The following is an 18,354-nucleotide window of genomic DNA, read 5'->3' on the forward strand; positions in this document are numbered from 1 at the left end:
GCTTCAGTATGTCACAGTACATGTTGGCATTCATGGTTCCCTCAATGAACTGTAGCTCCCCAGTGCCGGCAGCACTCATGCAGCCCCAGACCATGACACTCCCACCACCATGCTTGACTGTAGGCAAGACACACTTGTCTTTGTACTCCTCACCTGGTTGCCGCCACACACGCTTGACACCATCTGAACCAAATAAGTTTATCTTGGTCTCATCAGACCACAGGACACGGTTCCAGTAATCCATGTCCTTAGTCTGCTTGTCTTAAGCAAACTGTTTGCGGGCTTTCTTGTGCATCATCTTTAGAAGAGGCTTCCTTCTGGGACGACAGCCATGCAGACCAATTTGATGCAGTGTAYKGCGTATGGTCTGAGCACTGACAGGCTGACCCCCCACCCCTTCAACCTCTGCAGCAATGCTGGCAGCACTCATACGTCTATTTCCTAAAGACAACCTCTGGATATGACGCTGAGCACGTGCACTCAACTTCTTKGGTCGACCATGGCGAGGCCTGTTCTGAGTGGAACCTGTCCAGTTAAACCGCTGTATGGTCTTGGCCACCGTGCTGCAGCTCAGTTTCAGGGTCTTGGCAATCTTCTTATAGCCCAGGGCATCTTTATGTAGAGCAACAATTCTTTTTTTCAGATCCTCAGAGAGTTCTTTGCCATGAGGTGCCATGTTGAACTTCCAGTGACCAGTCAGTATGAGGGAGTGTGAGAGCGATGACACCAAATTTATCACACCTGCTCCCCATTCACACCTGAGACYTTGTAACACTAACGAGTCACATGACACCGGGGAGGGAAAATGGCTAATTGGGCCCAATTTGGACATTTTCACTTAGGGGTGTACTCACTTTTGTTGCCAGCGGTTTAGACATTAATGGCTGTGTGTTGAGTTATTTTGAGGGGACAGCAAATTTACACTGTTATACAAGCTGTACACTCACTACTTTACATTGTAGCAAAGTGTCATTTCTTCAGTGTTGTCACATGAAAAGATATACTCAAATATTTACAAAAATGTGAGGGGTGTACTCACTTTTGTGATATACTGTATATATTCCAGGGGGGACAGGGACTGTGGGAGGGGTCTCGAATGGTTGAGGGACAGCTATTGGGGAACTGTGGGGGGGGGATCTTGGAGGGTTCGGGTTTCACAAGTTGTGATCATGAAAAAGGATACTATGACATATATTTTATATCACTATCATGCACACACACCCTCACACATAAGGATGGCTCTGTTGCGGAAAGACTGATACATGTTTGATAGTGTCTTGATGCTGTAATGTTTGTCCATGTTCTAATACTTTAATGTTACCCCTTCCTTGTGTTTTTTGTAATAAATAATAATACAAAAAAAATCATAATAATAATTAAAATAAAATAAATGTTTCCATATTTTTCATTACTCATCTCATATGTATATAGTGTATTCTATCCTATTCTACTGTATCTTACTCTATGCCGCTCTGACATTGCTCACCCAAATATTTATATATTCTTAATTCCATTCCTTTACTTTAGATTTGTGTGTATTGTTGTGAAATTGTTAGATACTACTGTTAGATATTACTGCACTGTTAGAGCTAGAAACACAAGCATTTCGCTACACCCGCAATAACATCTGCTAAACACGTGTATGTGACAAATAAAATAAAATGTAATTTGATTTGATTTAATGATCATGCTGTTTAAAACTTCTTATGGCTGCAATCCCGTTAACGTTATGATATGACAACAGCCAGTGAAAGTGCAGGGCGCCAAATTCAAACAACAGAAATCTCATAATTAAAATTCCTCAAACATACATGTATTTTATACCATTTTAAAGGTAATCTTGTTGTTAATCCCACCAAAGTGTCCAATTTCAAATAGGCTTTACAGCGCAAGCACCACAAACGATTATGTTAGGTCACAGAAAAACACAGTCATTTTTCCAGCCAAAGACAGGAGTCACAAAAAGCAGAAATAGAGATAGAATTAATCACTAACCTTTGATGATCTTCATCAGATGACACTCATAGGACTTCATGTTACACAATACATATATGTTTTGTTCGATAAAGTTCGTATTTATATCCAAAAACCTCAGTTTACATTGGCGCCATGTTCAGAAATGCCTCCAAAATATCCGGAGAAATTGCAGAGAGCCACGTCAAATAACAGAAATATTCATCATAAACTTTGATGAAAGATACATGTTTTACATAGAATGAAAGATACACTTGTTCTTAATGCAACCGCTGTGTCAGATTTCAAAATGCTTTACGGAAAAAGCACAATATTCAATAATCTGAGAACAGCATTCAGCCACAAAAGGAAGCCATACAGTTACCCGCCAAATTGTGCAGTCAACAAAACTCATAGAAAGCATTATAAATCTTCACTTACCTTTGCTGATCTTCGTCGGAATGCACTCCCAGGACTCCCACTTCCACAAGAAATGTTTGTTTTGTTCGGTAATGTCCATCATTTATGTCCAAATAGCTATTTTGTTAGCGTGTTTGGTAAACAAATCCAACGTCAGGAAGCGCGTTCACTAAAAGCAGACGAAATGTCAAAAAGTTCCGTAACAGTCAGTAGAAACATGTAAAACGATGTATTGAATCAATCTTTAGAATGTTTTTAACATAAATCTTCAGTAACGTTCCAACCGGAGAATTACATTGACTTCAGATGTGCGATGGAACAGAGCTCCCTCTCATGTGAACGCATGGTCAGAGCATGGTCAGGTCATGATAGACCTGACTAATTCCTGTCTCCTTCGGCCCCACTTCACAGTAGAGGCATCAGATAAGGTTCTACAGACTGTTGACATCTAGTGGAAGCATTAGGAAGTGCAAACTCATCCATATCTCACTGTGTATTCAATAGGGGCTTGGTTGAAAATCGACCAACCTCAGAATGCCCACTTCCTGTTTGGATTTTTTCTCAGGTTTTTGCCTGCCATATGAGTTCTGTTATATTCACAGACATCATTCAAACAGTTTTAGAAACTTCAGAGTGTTTTCTATCCAATACTAATAATAATATGCATATATTAGCAACTGGGACTGAGGAGCAGGCAGTTTACTATGGGCACCTCTGGGCACCTTTCATCCAAGCTACTCAATACTGCCCCTGCAGCCATAAACCAGCTTCTTGAAGAGCTTCTTGATATGCCACACCTGTCAGGTGTATGGATTATCTTGGCAAATCAGAAATGCTCACTAAGAGGGATGTAAACAAATTTGTGCAGAACATTTGAGAGAAATAAGCTTTTTCTGCATATGGAACATTTCTGGGATCTTTTATTTCAGCTCTTGAAACATGGGACCAACACTTTACATGTTGCGTTCATATTTTTGTTCACTATAATTTACCCGAGTGGAAAATTATAGTGGCACAGTGGTCTAAGGCACTGCATCTCAGTGCAAGAGGTGTCACTACAGTCCCTGGTTTGAATCCAGGCTGTATCACATCCGGCGTGATAGGGAGTCCCACAGGGCGGCGCACAATTGGCCCAGCATAGTCCGGGTTTGGCTGGGGTAGGCCGTTATTGTAAATAAGAATTTGTTCTTAACTGACTTGCCTAGTTAAATAAAGGTTACATGTTAGGCTTCTTCTAACCCACTGTTTTCTACTACATATAATAATGAAATTATATCTTTACATTAAAAAAAGTCTATCAGAATTTCAGTCATTTCAATACATGTTATACCCCTTGATCTTCAAGAATAGGACTTGAAAATATGGAAGTATAGATTGGCCAAATTGTTTTACCTGAGCATAACCCCACAACGAAGTACTTATTAGCCAGCCCTACTCTGTTGTTTATGTTTATGAATGGGCTCATTGATTTGAGTTGAAAAATAAATGCTGTGCTCATGGAATGGCAGATTTGAGCACAAGTGAAAAGTGCTATTTACATGTGAAACATTAATGCCATATGCTGCATTAGCTATAGGCCTATTGTTTACCTTTTTGTTGGTGACACTTTGACATCTTGATAATAGCTGTTTAAAGGGCAAATCCACAAATGAAACAATAACAAAACGGTCGCCCTGCCTCTGTTTTGGTAAATAACTGAGGGATGACCTGTTGAGTTGTTGTTCACCGGACGTGCTACCTGTCCCAGACCTGCTGTTTTCAACTCACTAGAGACAGCAGGAGCGGTAGAGATACTCTTAATGATCGGCTATGAAATGCCAACTGACATTTACTCCTGAGGTGCTGACTTGCTGCACCCTCGACAACTACTGTGATTATTATTATTTGACCATGCTGGTCATTTATGAACATTTGAACATCTTGGCCATGTTGTTATAATCTCAACCCGGCACAGCCAGAAGAGGACTGGCCACCCCTCATAGCTTGGTTCCTCTCTAGGTTTCTTCCTAGGTTTTGGCCTTTCTAGGGAGTTGTTCCTAGCCCCCGTGCTTCTACACCTGCATTGCTTGCTGTTTGGGGATTTAGGCTGGGTTTCTGTACAGCACTTTGAGATATCAGCTGATGTAAGAAGGGCTATATAAATAAATTTGATTTGAATTTGATTTGGATGGGCCTGGAGAAATGTAACCACTCTCAGATTAATAGACAGAGCTATGGATGCAAGGACTGACCATCCATGATATCACATTATTGTTTTAACCATGTTTTGAGGCTATACAGTGTTTGTTTAAATGTACAATGTTTACAAACATTGGAGAAAAACAAGCTTATATTTTGGGCTCTCATGGAGTCTGACAGTTGAACTAAGCTCATGAGGCATTTATAAGTTATATTCTTCAAATACAGTACCAGTTTAGACACCTACTCATTCCAGGGTTTTTCTTAATTTTTACTATTTTCTACATTGTAAAATAATAGTGAAGACATCAACACTATGAAATAACACATGTGGAATCATCTTGTAACCAAAAAAGTGTTAAACAAATCAAAATATATTTTAGATTTTAGATTCTTCAAAGTAGCCACCCTTTACCTTGCTGACAGCTTTGCACACTCTTGGCATTCTCTCAACCAGCTTCACCTGGAATGCTTTTCCAACAGTCTTGAAGGAGTTCCCACATATGCTGAGTGTTTGTTGGCTGCTTTTCCTTCACTCTGTGGTCCAACTCATCCCAAACCAACTCAATTTTTTGAGGTCGGATGATTCAGCAATAAAAGCCTAAAAAAAATAAAAGCCTTTTATTCCATAGGCTGGGATCCGCACTGTGCAGCTGTTGCAGGAGCGCATTTTTTGTGCCAAATATATTTTTTCCGCAAACCTCCTTTCGGAATTTAAAAGTAATACTCAAAGTAATCATCTAGTTTTTTTAAAATATCTGTAATCTGATTCAAATATTTTTGTTAGTAACGTATTACAGTTTTTTGTAATCCCTTACTCCCTAACCCTGCCAACCAGTAGCTGATCTATGCTGCCATGCCTACCGATGGGCTCTGGCAAAGACCTCCACTCCAGCATCACCAATGATCATTGATGGGAAGAAGAGAATTAGGCAGGTTTAGTCTGACCTGTTCAAACTTCAACATACAATATGTTTGTGTGTCAGATATATTTGTTTTATTTAAATAGGTAAGTCAGTTACAATGACAGCCTACCCCAGCCAAACAACACTGGGCCAATTGTGCACCGCCCTATGGGACTTCCAATCACAGCCAGTTGTGATATAGCCTGGAATCGAACTAGGGTCTGTAGTGACAATTCTAGCACTGACATGCAGTGCCTTAAACCGCTGTGCCACTCGGGAGCCTGTATTACCTGTCCTGACTGCCATTGGTAATACAACAGTGACTATGTGTGTATTGGTTCACAGAAATGTGTATGGAGCAAGTTTTAAATTTTTTATTGAACCTTTATTTAACTTGCAAGCACATGGAGACTTGCAAGATGATGTGATGAAGTCCAGAATGACAGATGGGCTTGAAACGGATGTCTCTGAATGGAGAGAGACCTGGCACTCATCATTAAAATTGTACTAGACTCGTTCTACTTTTATTGTCTTTTTTTAAATTATTGAATGGTATCAGTCAATATGGGAAGTGAGAACTCCTGTGTATTCTGCAACAGGATCAGGGAACTCCTGTTGTATACGGGACACCACACAGGAAGGTATGACCACTCTGACATGTTTGCCAAGGTAGCCCCATTAGCACCAGACAAAATGCCTATAGGCACGGTATCTGTATCAGCTGGGAATGAAAGGTGAAAGGTGCACATTGTTATATTATCAAAACACTGTTTCTGTAGTATTATGTAAAAGGCTTCTTTATTTACCTGTTACTACAATTAAAAGTGATCAAAACACATTCTTCTCATATTACTCTGTAGGCTACTGACTTACTGTATTCAAAGTTTCCTCCAGCATCTCACCATACATCTGCCTGTAGTAATTAAACTCAACCTAGGAGGTTTGTTTATTGTGATTGAGTGGGGGGAAAGAGGTGCTGTCACAGTTCTGACAGATGTGTGTGTTTTGGTGGTGGCAAGGACACACCTAAGAAACACCCACATGAAACCAACTAATGTTTGGCTTCTGTCATGGCTGCCAGCAATCCTTGAGGAGCCATAAAACAAGGTCAAATCAGCAGGTGGAGTTCCCCTTTAATTAGGGCTCATGAACCGCTAGCGGGACATCTATGACAACATCCAGTGAAATTGCAGAGAGCGAAATTCAAAATACAAAAATCGTAATATTAAACATGAAAATACAAGTGTCTTACATCATTTAAAAGCTTAACTTCTTGTTAATCCAACTGCGTTGTCAGATTTCATAAAGGTTTTACGGCAAAAGCATACCATGCRATTATCTGAGGACAGCGCCCCACATCAAAATAAATAAATCACTTACCTTTGAAGATCTTCTTCTGTTTGCAATCCCAAGGGTCCCAGCTACACAATGAATGGTTGTTTTGTTTGATAAAGTCCTTCTTTATATCTAAAAAAGTCTGTTTAGTTGGCGCCATTGACTTCACTAATCTAACTCGTTCAACGTGCCTGCAAATGAATCTAAAAAGTTACCGGTAAAGTTCGTCCAAACAAGTCAACGATGTTTCTAATTCATCCTCAGGTACTCTAATATCTAAATAAATGATCAAAGTTAAGATGGAGAATAGTATGTTCAATAGGGAAGATAAATAACGAAGAGCGCGCACCTCATTCACGCGTGCATCAAGACTACTTTTCTAATGAGGTACACCTTAGAAAAACTACAACTACTTGCTCATTTTTCAAAAAACAAGCCTGAAACCTTTTATAAAGACTGTTGACATCCAGTGGAAGCCATAGGTACTGCAATCGGGGTCCTTTTTGGTTGGAAATTCAATAGGCCAACATAGGAATGGTCGGGGTGAAAAAAAGAAAAAAAAATTCTAAATGGATTTTCGCCTGCCAAATCTGTACTGCTTTACTCACAGACATTATTTCAACATTTTTAGAAACTTCAGAGTGTTTTCTATCTAATGCTAATTATAAGGATATCCTAGCTTCTGAGTAACAGGCAGTTTATTTCAGGCACATCATTCATCCAAATTTCTAAACACTGCCCCCAGAAGACTTAAACACCATCCACAAACAGTCCATTAGGTAGCCACACTTATGAGGACTGGCTACATTTATATTATTTAGCAGATGCTTTGACTTATGCATAGATTTCCATATTGCTTTATACGTTCCCGTATGGGAATTGAACCCATAACCCTGGCGTTGCAAGGCACATGCTCTACCAACTGAGCCATATCTGACATAAATTATCTCTTGTAAGAAATGAGGATGACTGGCGATTGGTTGATATGTCAGGAGTGGGTGGGGACTTTTCTACAGTGACGATAACTGCAACAATTTGTAGCAGACAAATCTAAGTTGTTTTGTTTGCATTTTGAACTATAGCTGTAACGAGTTTGTCGCAACTGGCCAAAAGGTGTTAATCTGTCTCTGGTACAGTACCTTTCTATCTGCCATATTGGGAATACAGTATGTTACATTTTGCATTATGACTTTGAACTACCTTGTCAGTTGGAATAAGACCACAGTGAGTAATGAATACCGGTAGAAGTATTTAAAGAGGCACTGAAAAAACTGATTGGCACGTGTGTTTTTCTGTTGCGCATTAGAAAAACTCGTTTTCAGTCTCGGAAGTGTGTTTCCTGACCAATTATGTATGAGACACTTCCTCAAAATCCCCAGAATAAATCTAAGATAAATCAAGAAATCTGTAATGAATTTTGACGTTTTTGCCGAGGATGTTTTAGTTGTGATATTTTACATCTAAGTAAGGTGTTTGGTACAGTATTTCTCAAGTAAAAAAATGCGTCACATGTTGTTGTTTCCTTATGTAAAAATGTAAATAATAATCGGAACTGCTGGACAGGTCTGTCTCACTGTCTATGCTATTGGATAGAGATTAATCACCGCAGTTGATTAATCACCCCATGTTAGTGTGTAAATGGACATTGTCAAATCAAAACCCAACCTTCATTTATTTACCCGATGTGGATGGATTTTCCAAACTCCGTTTTAGACTAGACTGACTTTATGACCAAAATTCTCATTTTTACACTGTAGTCAATGTTGGCACTAACATAACTGTTTCTGACTTATATCGATGACAAATAGGCAGTTTTCTAGGGGATTCGTTGCTTTTGAAAGGCAGTCGCTGTTTATTCAAAGTATATTATGTCTTGAACTGGTGGCCAGCGCTGGTGCTTTTTGAAATAGGGGTGAGTTGACTCTAGGCTCTTGGATAGGTTTATTATTGTTATGGAGTTCTGAACGGTTTGCGTGTGTAATGATTTGACAGTGATGCCAAAGTGACGCTTTGCAATAGTATTCAATTCAATTAACCTGTACTGCAGTATCATACACGTTTTTTCTCTCCAGAAGTCAAATTAAATTTAAAGTGTTCATTAAGCCACACTATTGCTTTTTATCAAAACAATGTCATTTCGGAACAAGAGAGCTGAAGGTTTGAGGGTCTGTTTTCAAATGCTACCTTGCCTGGGTAAAGTTGCGGGTATGTTTGGTATTAAACCTCCAAGTCATCGAATTTGCTAGGTCATTTGCAAGCTAAAGTTTGTGACAGTCTCTGCAGTCCTAAATATTCTATGATAGATGGTCCCTTATTTAGAGAATCTCTCATGCTATACAATAAATCGACTTTACTATAGGCTATGGCAATGTTTTTCATAGATGTAGTCCACCCAATTTAAAAGTGCACATTTACTTCCAAAACATTTTTTATCCTATCGTGTAAGATCAACATATACACAATAATACAATAATAAATAGTCAAATGAATTAAATATCCTGTCTTGTAAGGTTAGCTAACGTTAGCAGTGTTTTAGAGATGGGCTGACGTTAAAATGGAATAGCATGCATACAGTGACAGCTGGGTGAGAGAGGACTTTGATACAGCAGATCTGTTCAACGTCATCAAGCCTTTATTAACATCAAGTCTTTATTTCGCGCGCGTCACGTGTCAATGGCGTCAATTCCAATGGAGCCAATGTATTCCAAGGATTTATGCAGAACTCCACATCTGAAGAGCGGAAGTAGATGGAACATTCCTGTGACTTCGAAAAGGTAGGGAACATTTCACTGATGAATTACGTCATTTAGCTATTACACACGTATAAAACAATGGGGATACTTATTAATTAGGTTATGATGGGTTATATTTTGTGATCGAGTTGCATTGGGTCTGTAGGTTGTCAATGTGTGCTGGCTTTACACAATACACATTGTCAGCTAGGCCACATTAATAAGGCACAAAGACAGGTGCAAGTGAGCCCCGCTTGTTGCATGTAGTGGTTTTTCTTTGATTGTGATTGTCATCTTAAAGGATATAGGCTTAAAACCTCTTATGGCTCAAAAATCAGCAGTGAGTATCAGCAGTGGAAAGAGGTGGCCATTTCAAACGGCCTCGTACTCAATTCTTGCTTGTACAATATGCATATTATTATTACCTTTATGATAGAAAACACCTTAAAGTTTCTAAAACAGGTTTAATTATTTCTCTAAGTGAAACATAACTCTTTTTACAGCCCATTTTCTGTAAAAAGTGACATTTCCAAGAAGCTATGTCTCTCTTCAAGATACTCTCTATAAAAGGCCTTGGCACTTAGGACTGTAGAAACACGTCACACATCTTCCCCTGGTTGTCATGCGGAAGTGAGAGAAAAAATGACTTGATTATCTCTGTCAGGGACTGAAAAGAACATCTTTGAGTGAAAAGTGCGCACTTAATTTTCTTTTCTGGGCGCGAAGTAGGAACTGGACTGCGCTCCTGGAAAACACTCGTTATAGGTGAATATGACCTCCAGCTTCGATTTTCTTTGATACATGTCACAATATCATCCTAAAGTATGTTTTTTCAATATACTTTAATTATATTATTGAAATTTATTCTGGACTTTAGACGTGATGCGACGCAAGAATTTTGTCAAGACGGAGAGGTTAGCACGGCATGGCCAGTGTGCCATGCTAATTCAAGAGGGACATCGTTCGTTCTAGGTCCAAATGAACACGGTTCTGAACAAAGGACCCTTTGGAGAACATTCTGATGGAAAATCAACAAAGATAAGGGAACCCAATTTGGGATGCTTTTTCATATATTGTCGAACTGTGCTATCGCTAGCGTTTGACTAGAATCAATGCTCCTGTGTGTTAGCTATTGTAGTAAGCTAATATAACGATATATTGTGTTTTCGCTGTAAAACACTTCAGAAATCGGAAATATTGTCTGTATTCACAAGATCTTTCTCTTTCATTAGCTATCCACCATATATTTCTCTGAAATCTTTTCTGATGTGAAATTAGTAGTTGACGTTGGTGTCTGTTTTCTCTGGCTACTGCCGTGCGATTTCTGACTGTAGCTATGATGGTGGCTAAGATGGTAGCAGTAATGTAAAACTGATTTATAGCTAAAAATATTCAACTTTTTCGAACAAAAACATAGATTTATTGTGTAACATGTTATAGGACTGTCATCTGAGGTAGTTTTTTCTAGGTTATTTAGGTTGGTTTTAGGTTAGTTAGGTTGGCTTGTGCATGCTACTTCATCCTACTTGTGCTGTGAAAAATGTCTGTCCTCTTTTTTATTTGGTGGTGAGCTAACATAAATATATGTGGTGTTTTCTCTGTAAAACATTTAAAAAATCGGACATGTTGGCTGGATTGACAAGATGTTTATCTTTCAAATGCTGTATTGGACTTGTTAATGTGTGAAAGTTAAATATTTAAAAAAAATAGATTTTGAATTTCGCGCCCTGCACTTGAGCTGGATGTTGTCATAAGTGTACCGACATCGGGCTTGCAGCCTGAAGAAGTTTTAATGTGCGAATTTCTGTTGAAACTCATTTAGACAATATTTTTATACTTCCCATTAGATATTTTGATTCTTCAAAATGTCAGAGAGACTAATTTTCGAACCTTTCAGGGAAAATACGTGAGTCTTCTGTTTATCTGTCATTCATGTAACCTACTGGATTTTTACTGACCTACTTTAAAAATTGTCTTTTGCCTCCCAACATTTTGTTACTTTTAGCTTTTTAAGGCTCATGGTTGTAATGAATATTCAAAACGTGGCCACTCATGGCCACTTTACAGTAACACAATAATTTCCTGTCACACTCAAGATCAAATTCAAATAATGTAGATGGTAGGCCTACTGTATAGCATACTAATAAGTACATAGATAAACAATAACCCACCCTCTTCTCTTGTTGCTTTACTGCCAATTTAATCAGTCAATCCCATCAGTTATCAGTAGCCTATATAACACATTTTGTATTAAAGTATCACGAGCAGCAAAACAGTCAACAGACATTCCCGTTCAACTTCTGTGAAAAGTTAGGTCTGTGTGCGATGCCCATTGAATGAAAGATGTCTGTGACTGTAGGAAGTCTGTTTAGGAAACACCAAGTTATTACATTAGACTTCTTATTGTGTCTCCTTTCATCTGTTGGACCTAACTGTCAAATCGTGGGAATTCCGATCGCTGTCCTTGGTGCTGAATCCCCTTGTAGCCTAGGCTCTTTTCCTATTCGTTTGTTTACCTTTTACGTGACAAAGTCACTAACAGGACATATTAGGCGATGATGAGGCGCTAATCTTATTATAACGTTTGGGCAATGTCCAATTATCCATGGGTTGAACATGCAGTGAATTTCCGAAATGTGAATGCAGTGTGTGTCTCCTTCCAAAGAGCCCTTAGGCCTACGTGTGCGCACATTGCCTCATGCTCATGGAACAATATCATGCTTCTGACCAGATCCAATTTAAAAATATTGTTGTTTAAAAAAAATAAACAGATGTATGGTGTTTCCTTTAATTTGAATCAGAGGCTCTCTGGATGTTTACTTTTTGCCAAAAACAAGAAGGAAAAAAAAACCGTTAGTTTTATTAGTACATTATAATAAATATTATATTAATCATGATAGGTTAATAATTTAATATAGAAAAAATGTACCTAATGTTCTAATATTTTTTTAGGGCTCCTGTCAGTCACAGGCCCTTAGGATCGTCCTAACCCCCCATTTGGCCTCCCTTGATAAAAAAAAGTATAAAATAATAGTCAATCAGCGTTAAGCTAAACTGAGTGAGCTCAACTGTGAATGGTATAAAAAAAAAAGTAAAGGGAAGCCTGTTTGGATTTGGCGTCACTCCTATCAAATCTCATTGAGAGTATACTTAATTGACAGAAACAACTTGAATTTTTGCATCTTGTTGTGTTGTTGTCCTCCGGTGGCTAGCTAGCTAAAATTCGCCCTTTCCTAAATTAGCCATTGATGGAGAAAGGGATTTGGACTTGTGGTTTTACTTAATTCTCCGTACCGGCCAATGATTATCAAGGTGATCCAACTATTAATTTATACATTGTGCCCCTGTCACGCCCTGACCTGAGATATCTCTTGTTTTCTTTATATTTTGGTTAGGTCAGGGTGTGACTAGGGTGGGTACGTTAGTTTTTGTATTGTCTAGGGTTTTCTGTAAGTGTAGGGTTTTTGTAGGTCTAGGTATTTGTATGTCTATGGTGGCCTGATATGGTTCCCAATCAGGGGCAGCTGTTTATTGTTGTCTCTGATTGGGGATCATATTTAGGTAGCCATTTCTCCTTTTGGTGTTCGTGAGTTCTTGTTCTATGTTTAGTTGCCTGTCTGCACTACTCATATTAGCTTCACGGTTCGTTTTGTTATTTTGTTAGTTTGTTCAGTGTTCGTTCTTATAATAAAGAAGAATGTACACTTACCACGCTGCGCCTTGGTCTCCTCCTTACAACAGCCGTGACAGCCCCTGGCCTGAGAGGATGGAAGTTCAATATGTATCTAGATGTAGAACGCTCATGTTAACTAGCTAACGTTGCCCATGAAAGGAAGTTAGGCTAGCGAGCAAGCATTTTAGCCAGGTAGCCTAGGACACACACACACACACACACACACACACACACACACACACACACACACACACACACACACACACACACACACACACACACACACACACACACACACACACACACACATATATATACACACACACACACACACACACACACACACACACACACACACACACACACACACACACACACACACACACACACACACACACACACACACACACACACACACACACACACACCACTATATATACACACAGCCTGGGACACACACACACAAACACACAAACACACACACACACACACACACACACACACACAAACACACACAGTGTCTATTCATTTACTAATAGTTGAGTCACATTCCCACCTAGCAGATGATGAATAGCATTGGTACAGTGCCTCAATATTATTGAATTTACAGATAATTCAACAATGCCTCCATCCTTCATATAAGACATTTTTAATCCATGTCTGTTGTTTACACAGGTATCAATGATAAACAAATCTGTGCTGTCAATGATGTCACCTTTGGCCAGTTTCCCCAGTACTGCTTTGGCAGGGTCCTGACCCTTGAGAAGAATCTGGTGTTGCAGTCAAACATGCCGACGGCGGCCAACAGCACCTACCTCCCTATTGACGTCCTCACGGGCCTCCAGTTCTTCCCCCTGAAGCAGAAGGATTCCCCCTCTCTGAGGTTATGTACGTTCAGACAGTCTGTCAGTCTGGCCCCAGATCTGTTTGTGTCATGTCAATGGCCATAGGAGTTGGCAAGACTCCTTCAATACAGCAAGTCTCTGTCAATATGAACCTTTCTGTCTTTTTTATGGTGATGTCATTTATGTACAAAACCAGCCCTATTGATCCTGTGATATGGTGTTGTAACAAAGTAGTTCTCTTGTAAAATGGATGTGCTTTGGTTCTTGCCCAGCTGCATCCAGCTGTATTCCCGTGGAGTAGCCTATTGTACATTATTTTGTGTTTACAACTATGATGTCCCTACGTACTGGTAAACAAAGTTACGATGACGTTATATTGATCTTGTATTTTAGCTGCATGTTATGCCTGGATATTATAGTGTTTCTGAAAGTAAAAACAGGCATGTAGAGTGAGAATGAAACTCTAGCCCCTACTAGACCCTAGAGCATTCTGCTACAGGCTACAGGTAACCAGATATCAGTGTGGCGGTTAAGCACTTCATTGTATCCATCTACCCTATCATGTTACAACTGCTGCACAAAGCAGCTCATTCAATACAAATTATAAATTGGTAGGGACGATGAATGGAAAACAACAATTATTTAAAACTATGCTCATGATGGTGCCCTAAAGACACTCAAAATTGATGTATGTATTTGTGTGTGTGCATGTGTTGTTATGCTATCGACATTGTATTTGGAAAATTWAGTTGCATAATGAAAATAATTGTACAGAAAAAATACAAAATAAGCACAGTACTGTACAGTGTAATCATCGAAATCACATGTATGCAGGTGTCACACATGTTTGTCAGATCTTGAATAAGACATATGTAGGCCTTATTGCAGGCTTATGAACAGTGCATCTCCTGTCCTTAGTTTTAGCAGAGAATTCATTTGCTGCTTTTTTGTTCTCTTCCAAGTGACCGAGGCCTGGCGTGAGGAGTTGCGAGAGTTGACAGAGAGGGCAAGGCTTTTGGGACCAGGTGGAAGAGGTGAGATGGAATATCATTTTTTCAGAAGATGAAATGTTATTATTATATATTGCCCAGCCAGGTCTGGGTAAATTCCACTTCAACTCCACCACAAGAAAGGCTGAATCCTAACTGGAGATCTCTTAACTCCAGATTTTGACATCGATGAGAGAAAGACTGAGTGGGATTGAATTGAAATTGTATTGACCCCAACCCCAACTGTTGCATACTGCTCCAAAATCTAAAATGTTGTTTAATAATGTAATCGTAACACTTAAGAGGAAACCATCTCAGTCAAAATCATTTTGGGGCCTCCCAAGTGGTGCAGCGGTCTAAGGCACTGCATTGCAGTGCTATAGGCATCACTGCAGACCTGGGTTTGATCCTGGGCTGTATCACAACCGGCCGTGATCGGGAGTCCCGTAGGGCGGCGCACAATTGGCCCAGTGTCGTCCAGGTTAAGGGGGGCTTTGGCCGGGGGGCTTTACTTGACTCCTCGTGCTCTAGCAACTCCTTGTAGCAGGCCGGACACCTGCAGGCTGACCTTGGTCGTCAGGTGAATGGTGTTTCCTCCGACACATTGGTGCGGCTGGCTCCCAGGTTAAATGGGCGGGTGTTAAAGAGCGTGGTTGGGGCGGGTGCAAAGGAGCGAGGATGCATGAGTCGACCTTCACCTCCTGAGCATGTTAGGGAGTTACAGTGATGAGACAAGATCGATATTGGGGGTAAAATGCCCACATTATTATTTTTGTTATAATTATAACATTTGTAAGTGTTGTTAAAGATGTACATTCTGTGTCTGGTGAATTTTTTGGGGGGGGTTTGAGGGTTAGGTTTAGGTAAGAGTTAGGGTTAATATTAGAATTAGGATTAGGGTTGTTGGTTGTAACCCCATTGCCCTCTGACCTCCAGGCAGTGGTGTCCCCTTCTTCCCCCAGTCCAGCTGTGTGTCAGCCCTCGGGGGGTCTAGAGATGACAGAGAGGGGAACCCTAAACTACAGCTGATGGTGAGCACGAGTGAACCTCATGTTTGAAAAAAATTCCAAGGCACTTCCCATTGGGCAAAGACATCAATTTAACGTCTATTCCATCTTGGTTCAACATTATTTCATTGACAAGACATGGAAACAACGTTGATACAACCAGTGTGTGCCCAGTGGGTTGTCAGATACAGTAAATTACAATTTTAATGTCTTTATTACATTGGCATACTGTATATCTGCAAGGAATATTAAAAACTATTGCAATTTGCATGTTTCAGTTATAGGTTGCCTTCATGATGGCCTTCGAGTTACAGCTTGTAACACGTTATGACATAGTTTGAACACTCTTATATGTTGTAGGTGATTGATATGTTGTGTCAGATACTGGAAACGGAGTCTATAGGGGATGTCCAGCAATGGATTCTGACAGCTGGTCAAAGAGGTAAGTGCACTGGACTGCACATATACACCAATCCATTTAGCATGCTGTCACTGTTATCTCGAGCCCTTTTCTAGTTGTTGAAATCCAGCTGCAGAGCATAGAGAGGGAAAGACAAGATTAGATAGATAAGATAGCTCTTTATTCATACCCCAAGGGAAATTTGATTGCACCATCCAAATTAACAGTAACAAAAGGGTACATTATCAAGAAACATTTTTATCACAACATTAAAGTGAGACTCAGCAATTAGCATTGCCACATACAGAATGAACCAATAATATTGCAGATGAGCGAGATGCAAGACACCCTCACGCAAAGTATATGATACACTCACACAAAGACTTTAAAAGTCCCCAAAATAGTGTTAATCGGGACCATAATAATCCAAAGTCCCTACTAAGATCCATCAGGATGTAAACATTGATCTGTCATGGCGTTAACCTGTGGTGTTATTTACTTTTGTCCAGAAAAGGACCAGGTTCTAAGTCTGCTGTCTTCCGCCCTGGCAAAGGACCCGGTCTCAGCCTATGAGGCTCCGGGAAGAGAGCAGCTGACAGTGAAGGAGGTTCAAAACCATGCCTCCAGAATGGCTTCGATCAGTGAGGAGGATACCACCAGGTTAGTGTTTCCAACCAGAAAATGACGGCATTGTAAGACACCTATGCCAACTGTTGTCTACTGGGAGTATCGATTGTTGAAATATTTTGGTTGTTTTTGGGTCACTGGAAGATGGCAAAAGCTTTTAGTGGATCACAGCAAAAAAAAATTGGAATCATTGCACATTGGAAGTTGGCTGCACACTTCACAGTATACAGCCCCAGAACCAAATGCAGCCTAAAAAGTCATTGATGATGTGGGGGGAGGAAATCCTAGTTCTTAAGGAAATCTATTTGAAATTGGATGAATGATGATGCAATGCCATGTAGCATGAAATCGCCATGCTGCCAAGAAATAGTACATCCCGCTATAATAATTTTCTGGCCCCTTGAATCATGTCTGGCTGCCACTTCCCCCCTGGACAAAAACTGTAAGTTGTGCACCCCTGCACTAGGTGCTGAATATAAATACTGCTACCCACTGGCCAATACATTTAACCTATTCAAAAAGGACAGCCTGTAATGTATTTACAAAATATATTATGTTTACTCTTCACAGAGATCATTCCCTAAAAATTATGTCAAACTGTGACTCAGGTGAGTCTCCAAGGTTAAGTCCTGACAAATAATATAATTCATTGACCTAGTAATAATATGTTGATTGATTCACTCAATTTCTCGAGGTCTGTCTGTCTATCTATGATACACCATTCCCAGGTAAACTGGAGGATGCAGGCACAGAGAGGGCAGAGTCCAAGACCCCCAGGGAGAGACACATTGCCAGACCCCTGAGTACCCAGAGGACCCTGTGTAGCCCCACCGTGTGTCACCTCAACCAAAAGGTGGTCCTACGTTACACCAAGCGGGCCCTGATGCCTCACACACCACCTGAAGTGTTCCAGGCCGAATGGCCCAACTATACCCAGCAGGCACCTGGCTCACTCGTGACATAAAACACAACTCTGGCAATACACCTGGGGCTGGTTCAGGAAGTTGCAATGTTACTGAACGTTCAGATAGAAATGTATGATGTAGAATAGATACCATTGTCTGTCATGTTGAATAGGTTATTGTATCAGCTCTAGTGATTCTATTCATATCTGCAACACTCTGAACGTTGTGCCCTAAAGAATGAACCCCTCCTGTGCATCTCAATAGACCTCTTATTCAGCAATCGGTAGTAATTTTGTTCTGATTTGGTTTGAATTAGATTTTGAATTGGTGTTTCATTGAGGTGGAAAGGGAGTTAAAATGGGATTTGAGTGTAATCATTAGTTAC

At 40.0% G+C, this 18,354-nt stretch overlaps 1 protein-coding gene across 1 annotated transcript; it reads left to right on the forward strand.

Annotated features, from left to right (window-relative positions):
• The first annotated feature begins 13,876 nt into the window (after positions 1–13,876).
• LOC112072534 (protein TBATA-like) lies at positions 13,877–17,877 on the forward strand. Its single transcript, XM_070439833.1, has 6 exons — positions 13,877–14,084; positions 15,004–15,075; positions 15,967–16,061; positions 16,398–16,479; positions 16,947–17,097; positions 17,793–17,877. Exons 1-6 carry the CDS (start codon positions 13,985–13,987, stop codon positions 17,794–17,796), a joined length of 504 nt encoding a protein of 167 aa, XP_070295934.1. The 5' UTR covers positions 13,877–13,984; the 3' UTR covers positions 17,797–17,877.
• The last annotated feature ends 477 nt before the right edge of the window (positions 17,878–18,354 follow it).

The sequence above is a fragment of the Salvelinus sp. IW2-2015 genome, unplaced genomic scaffold (genome assembly GCF_002910315.2).
Source record: "Salvelinus sp. IW2-2015 unplaced genomic scaffold, ASM291031v2 Un_scaffold1952, whole genome shotgun sequence".
Taxonomy (NCBI): Eukaryota; Metazoa; Chordata; class Actinopteri; order Salmoniformes; family Salmonidae; genus Salvelinus; species Salvelinus sp. IW2-2015.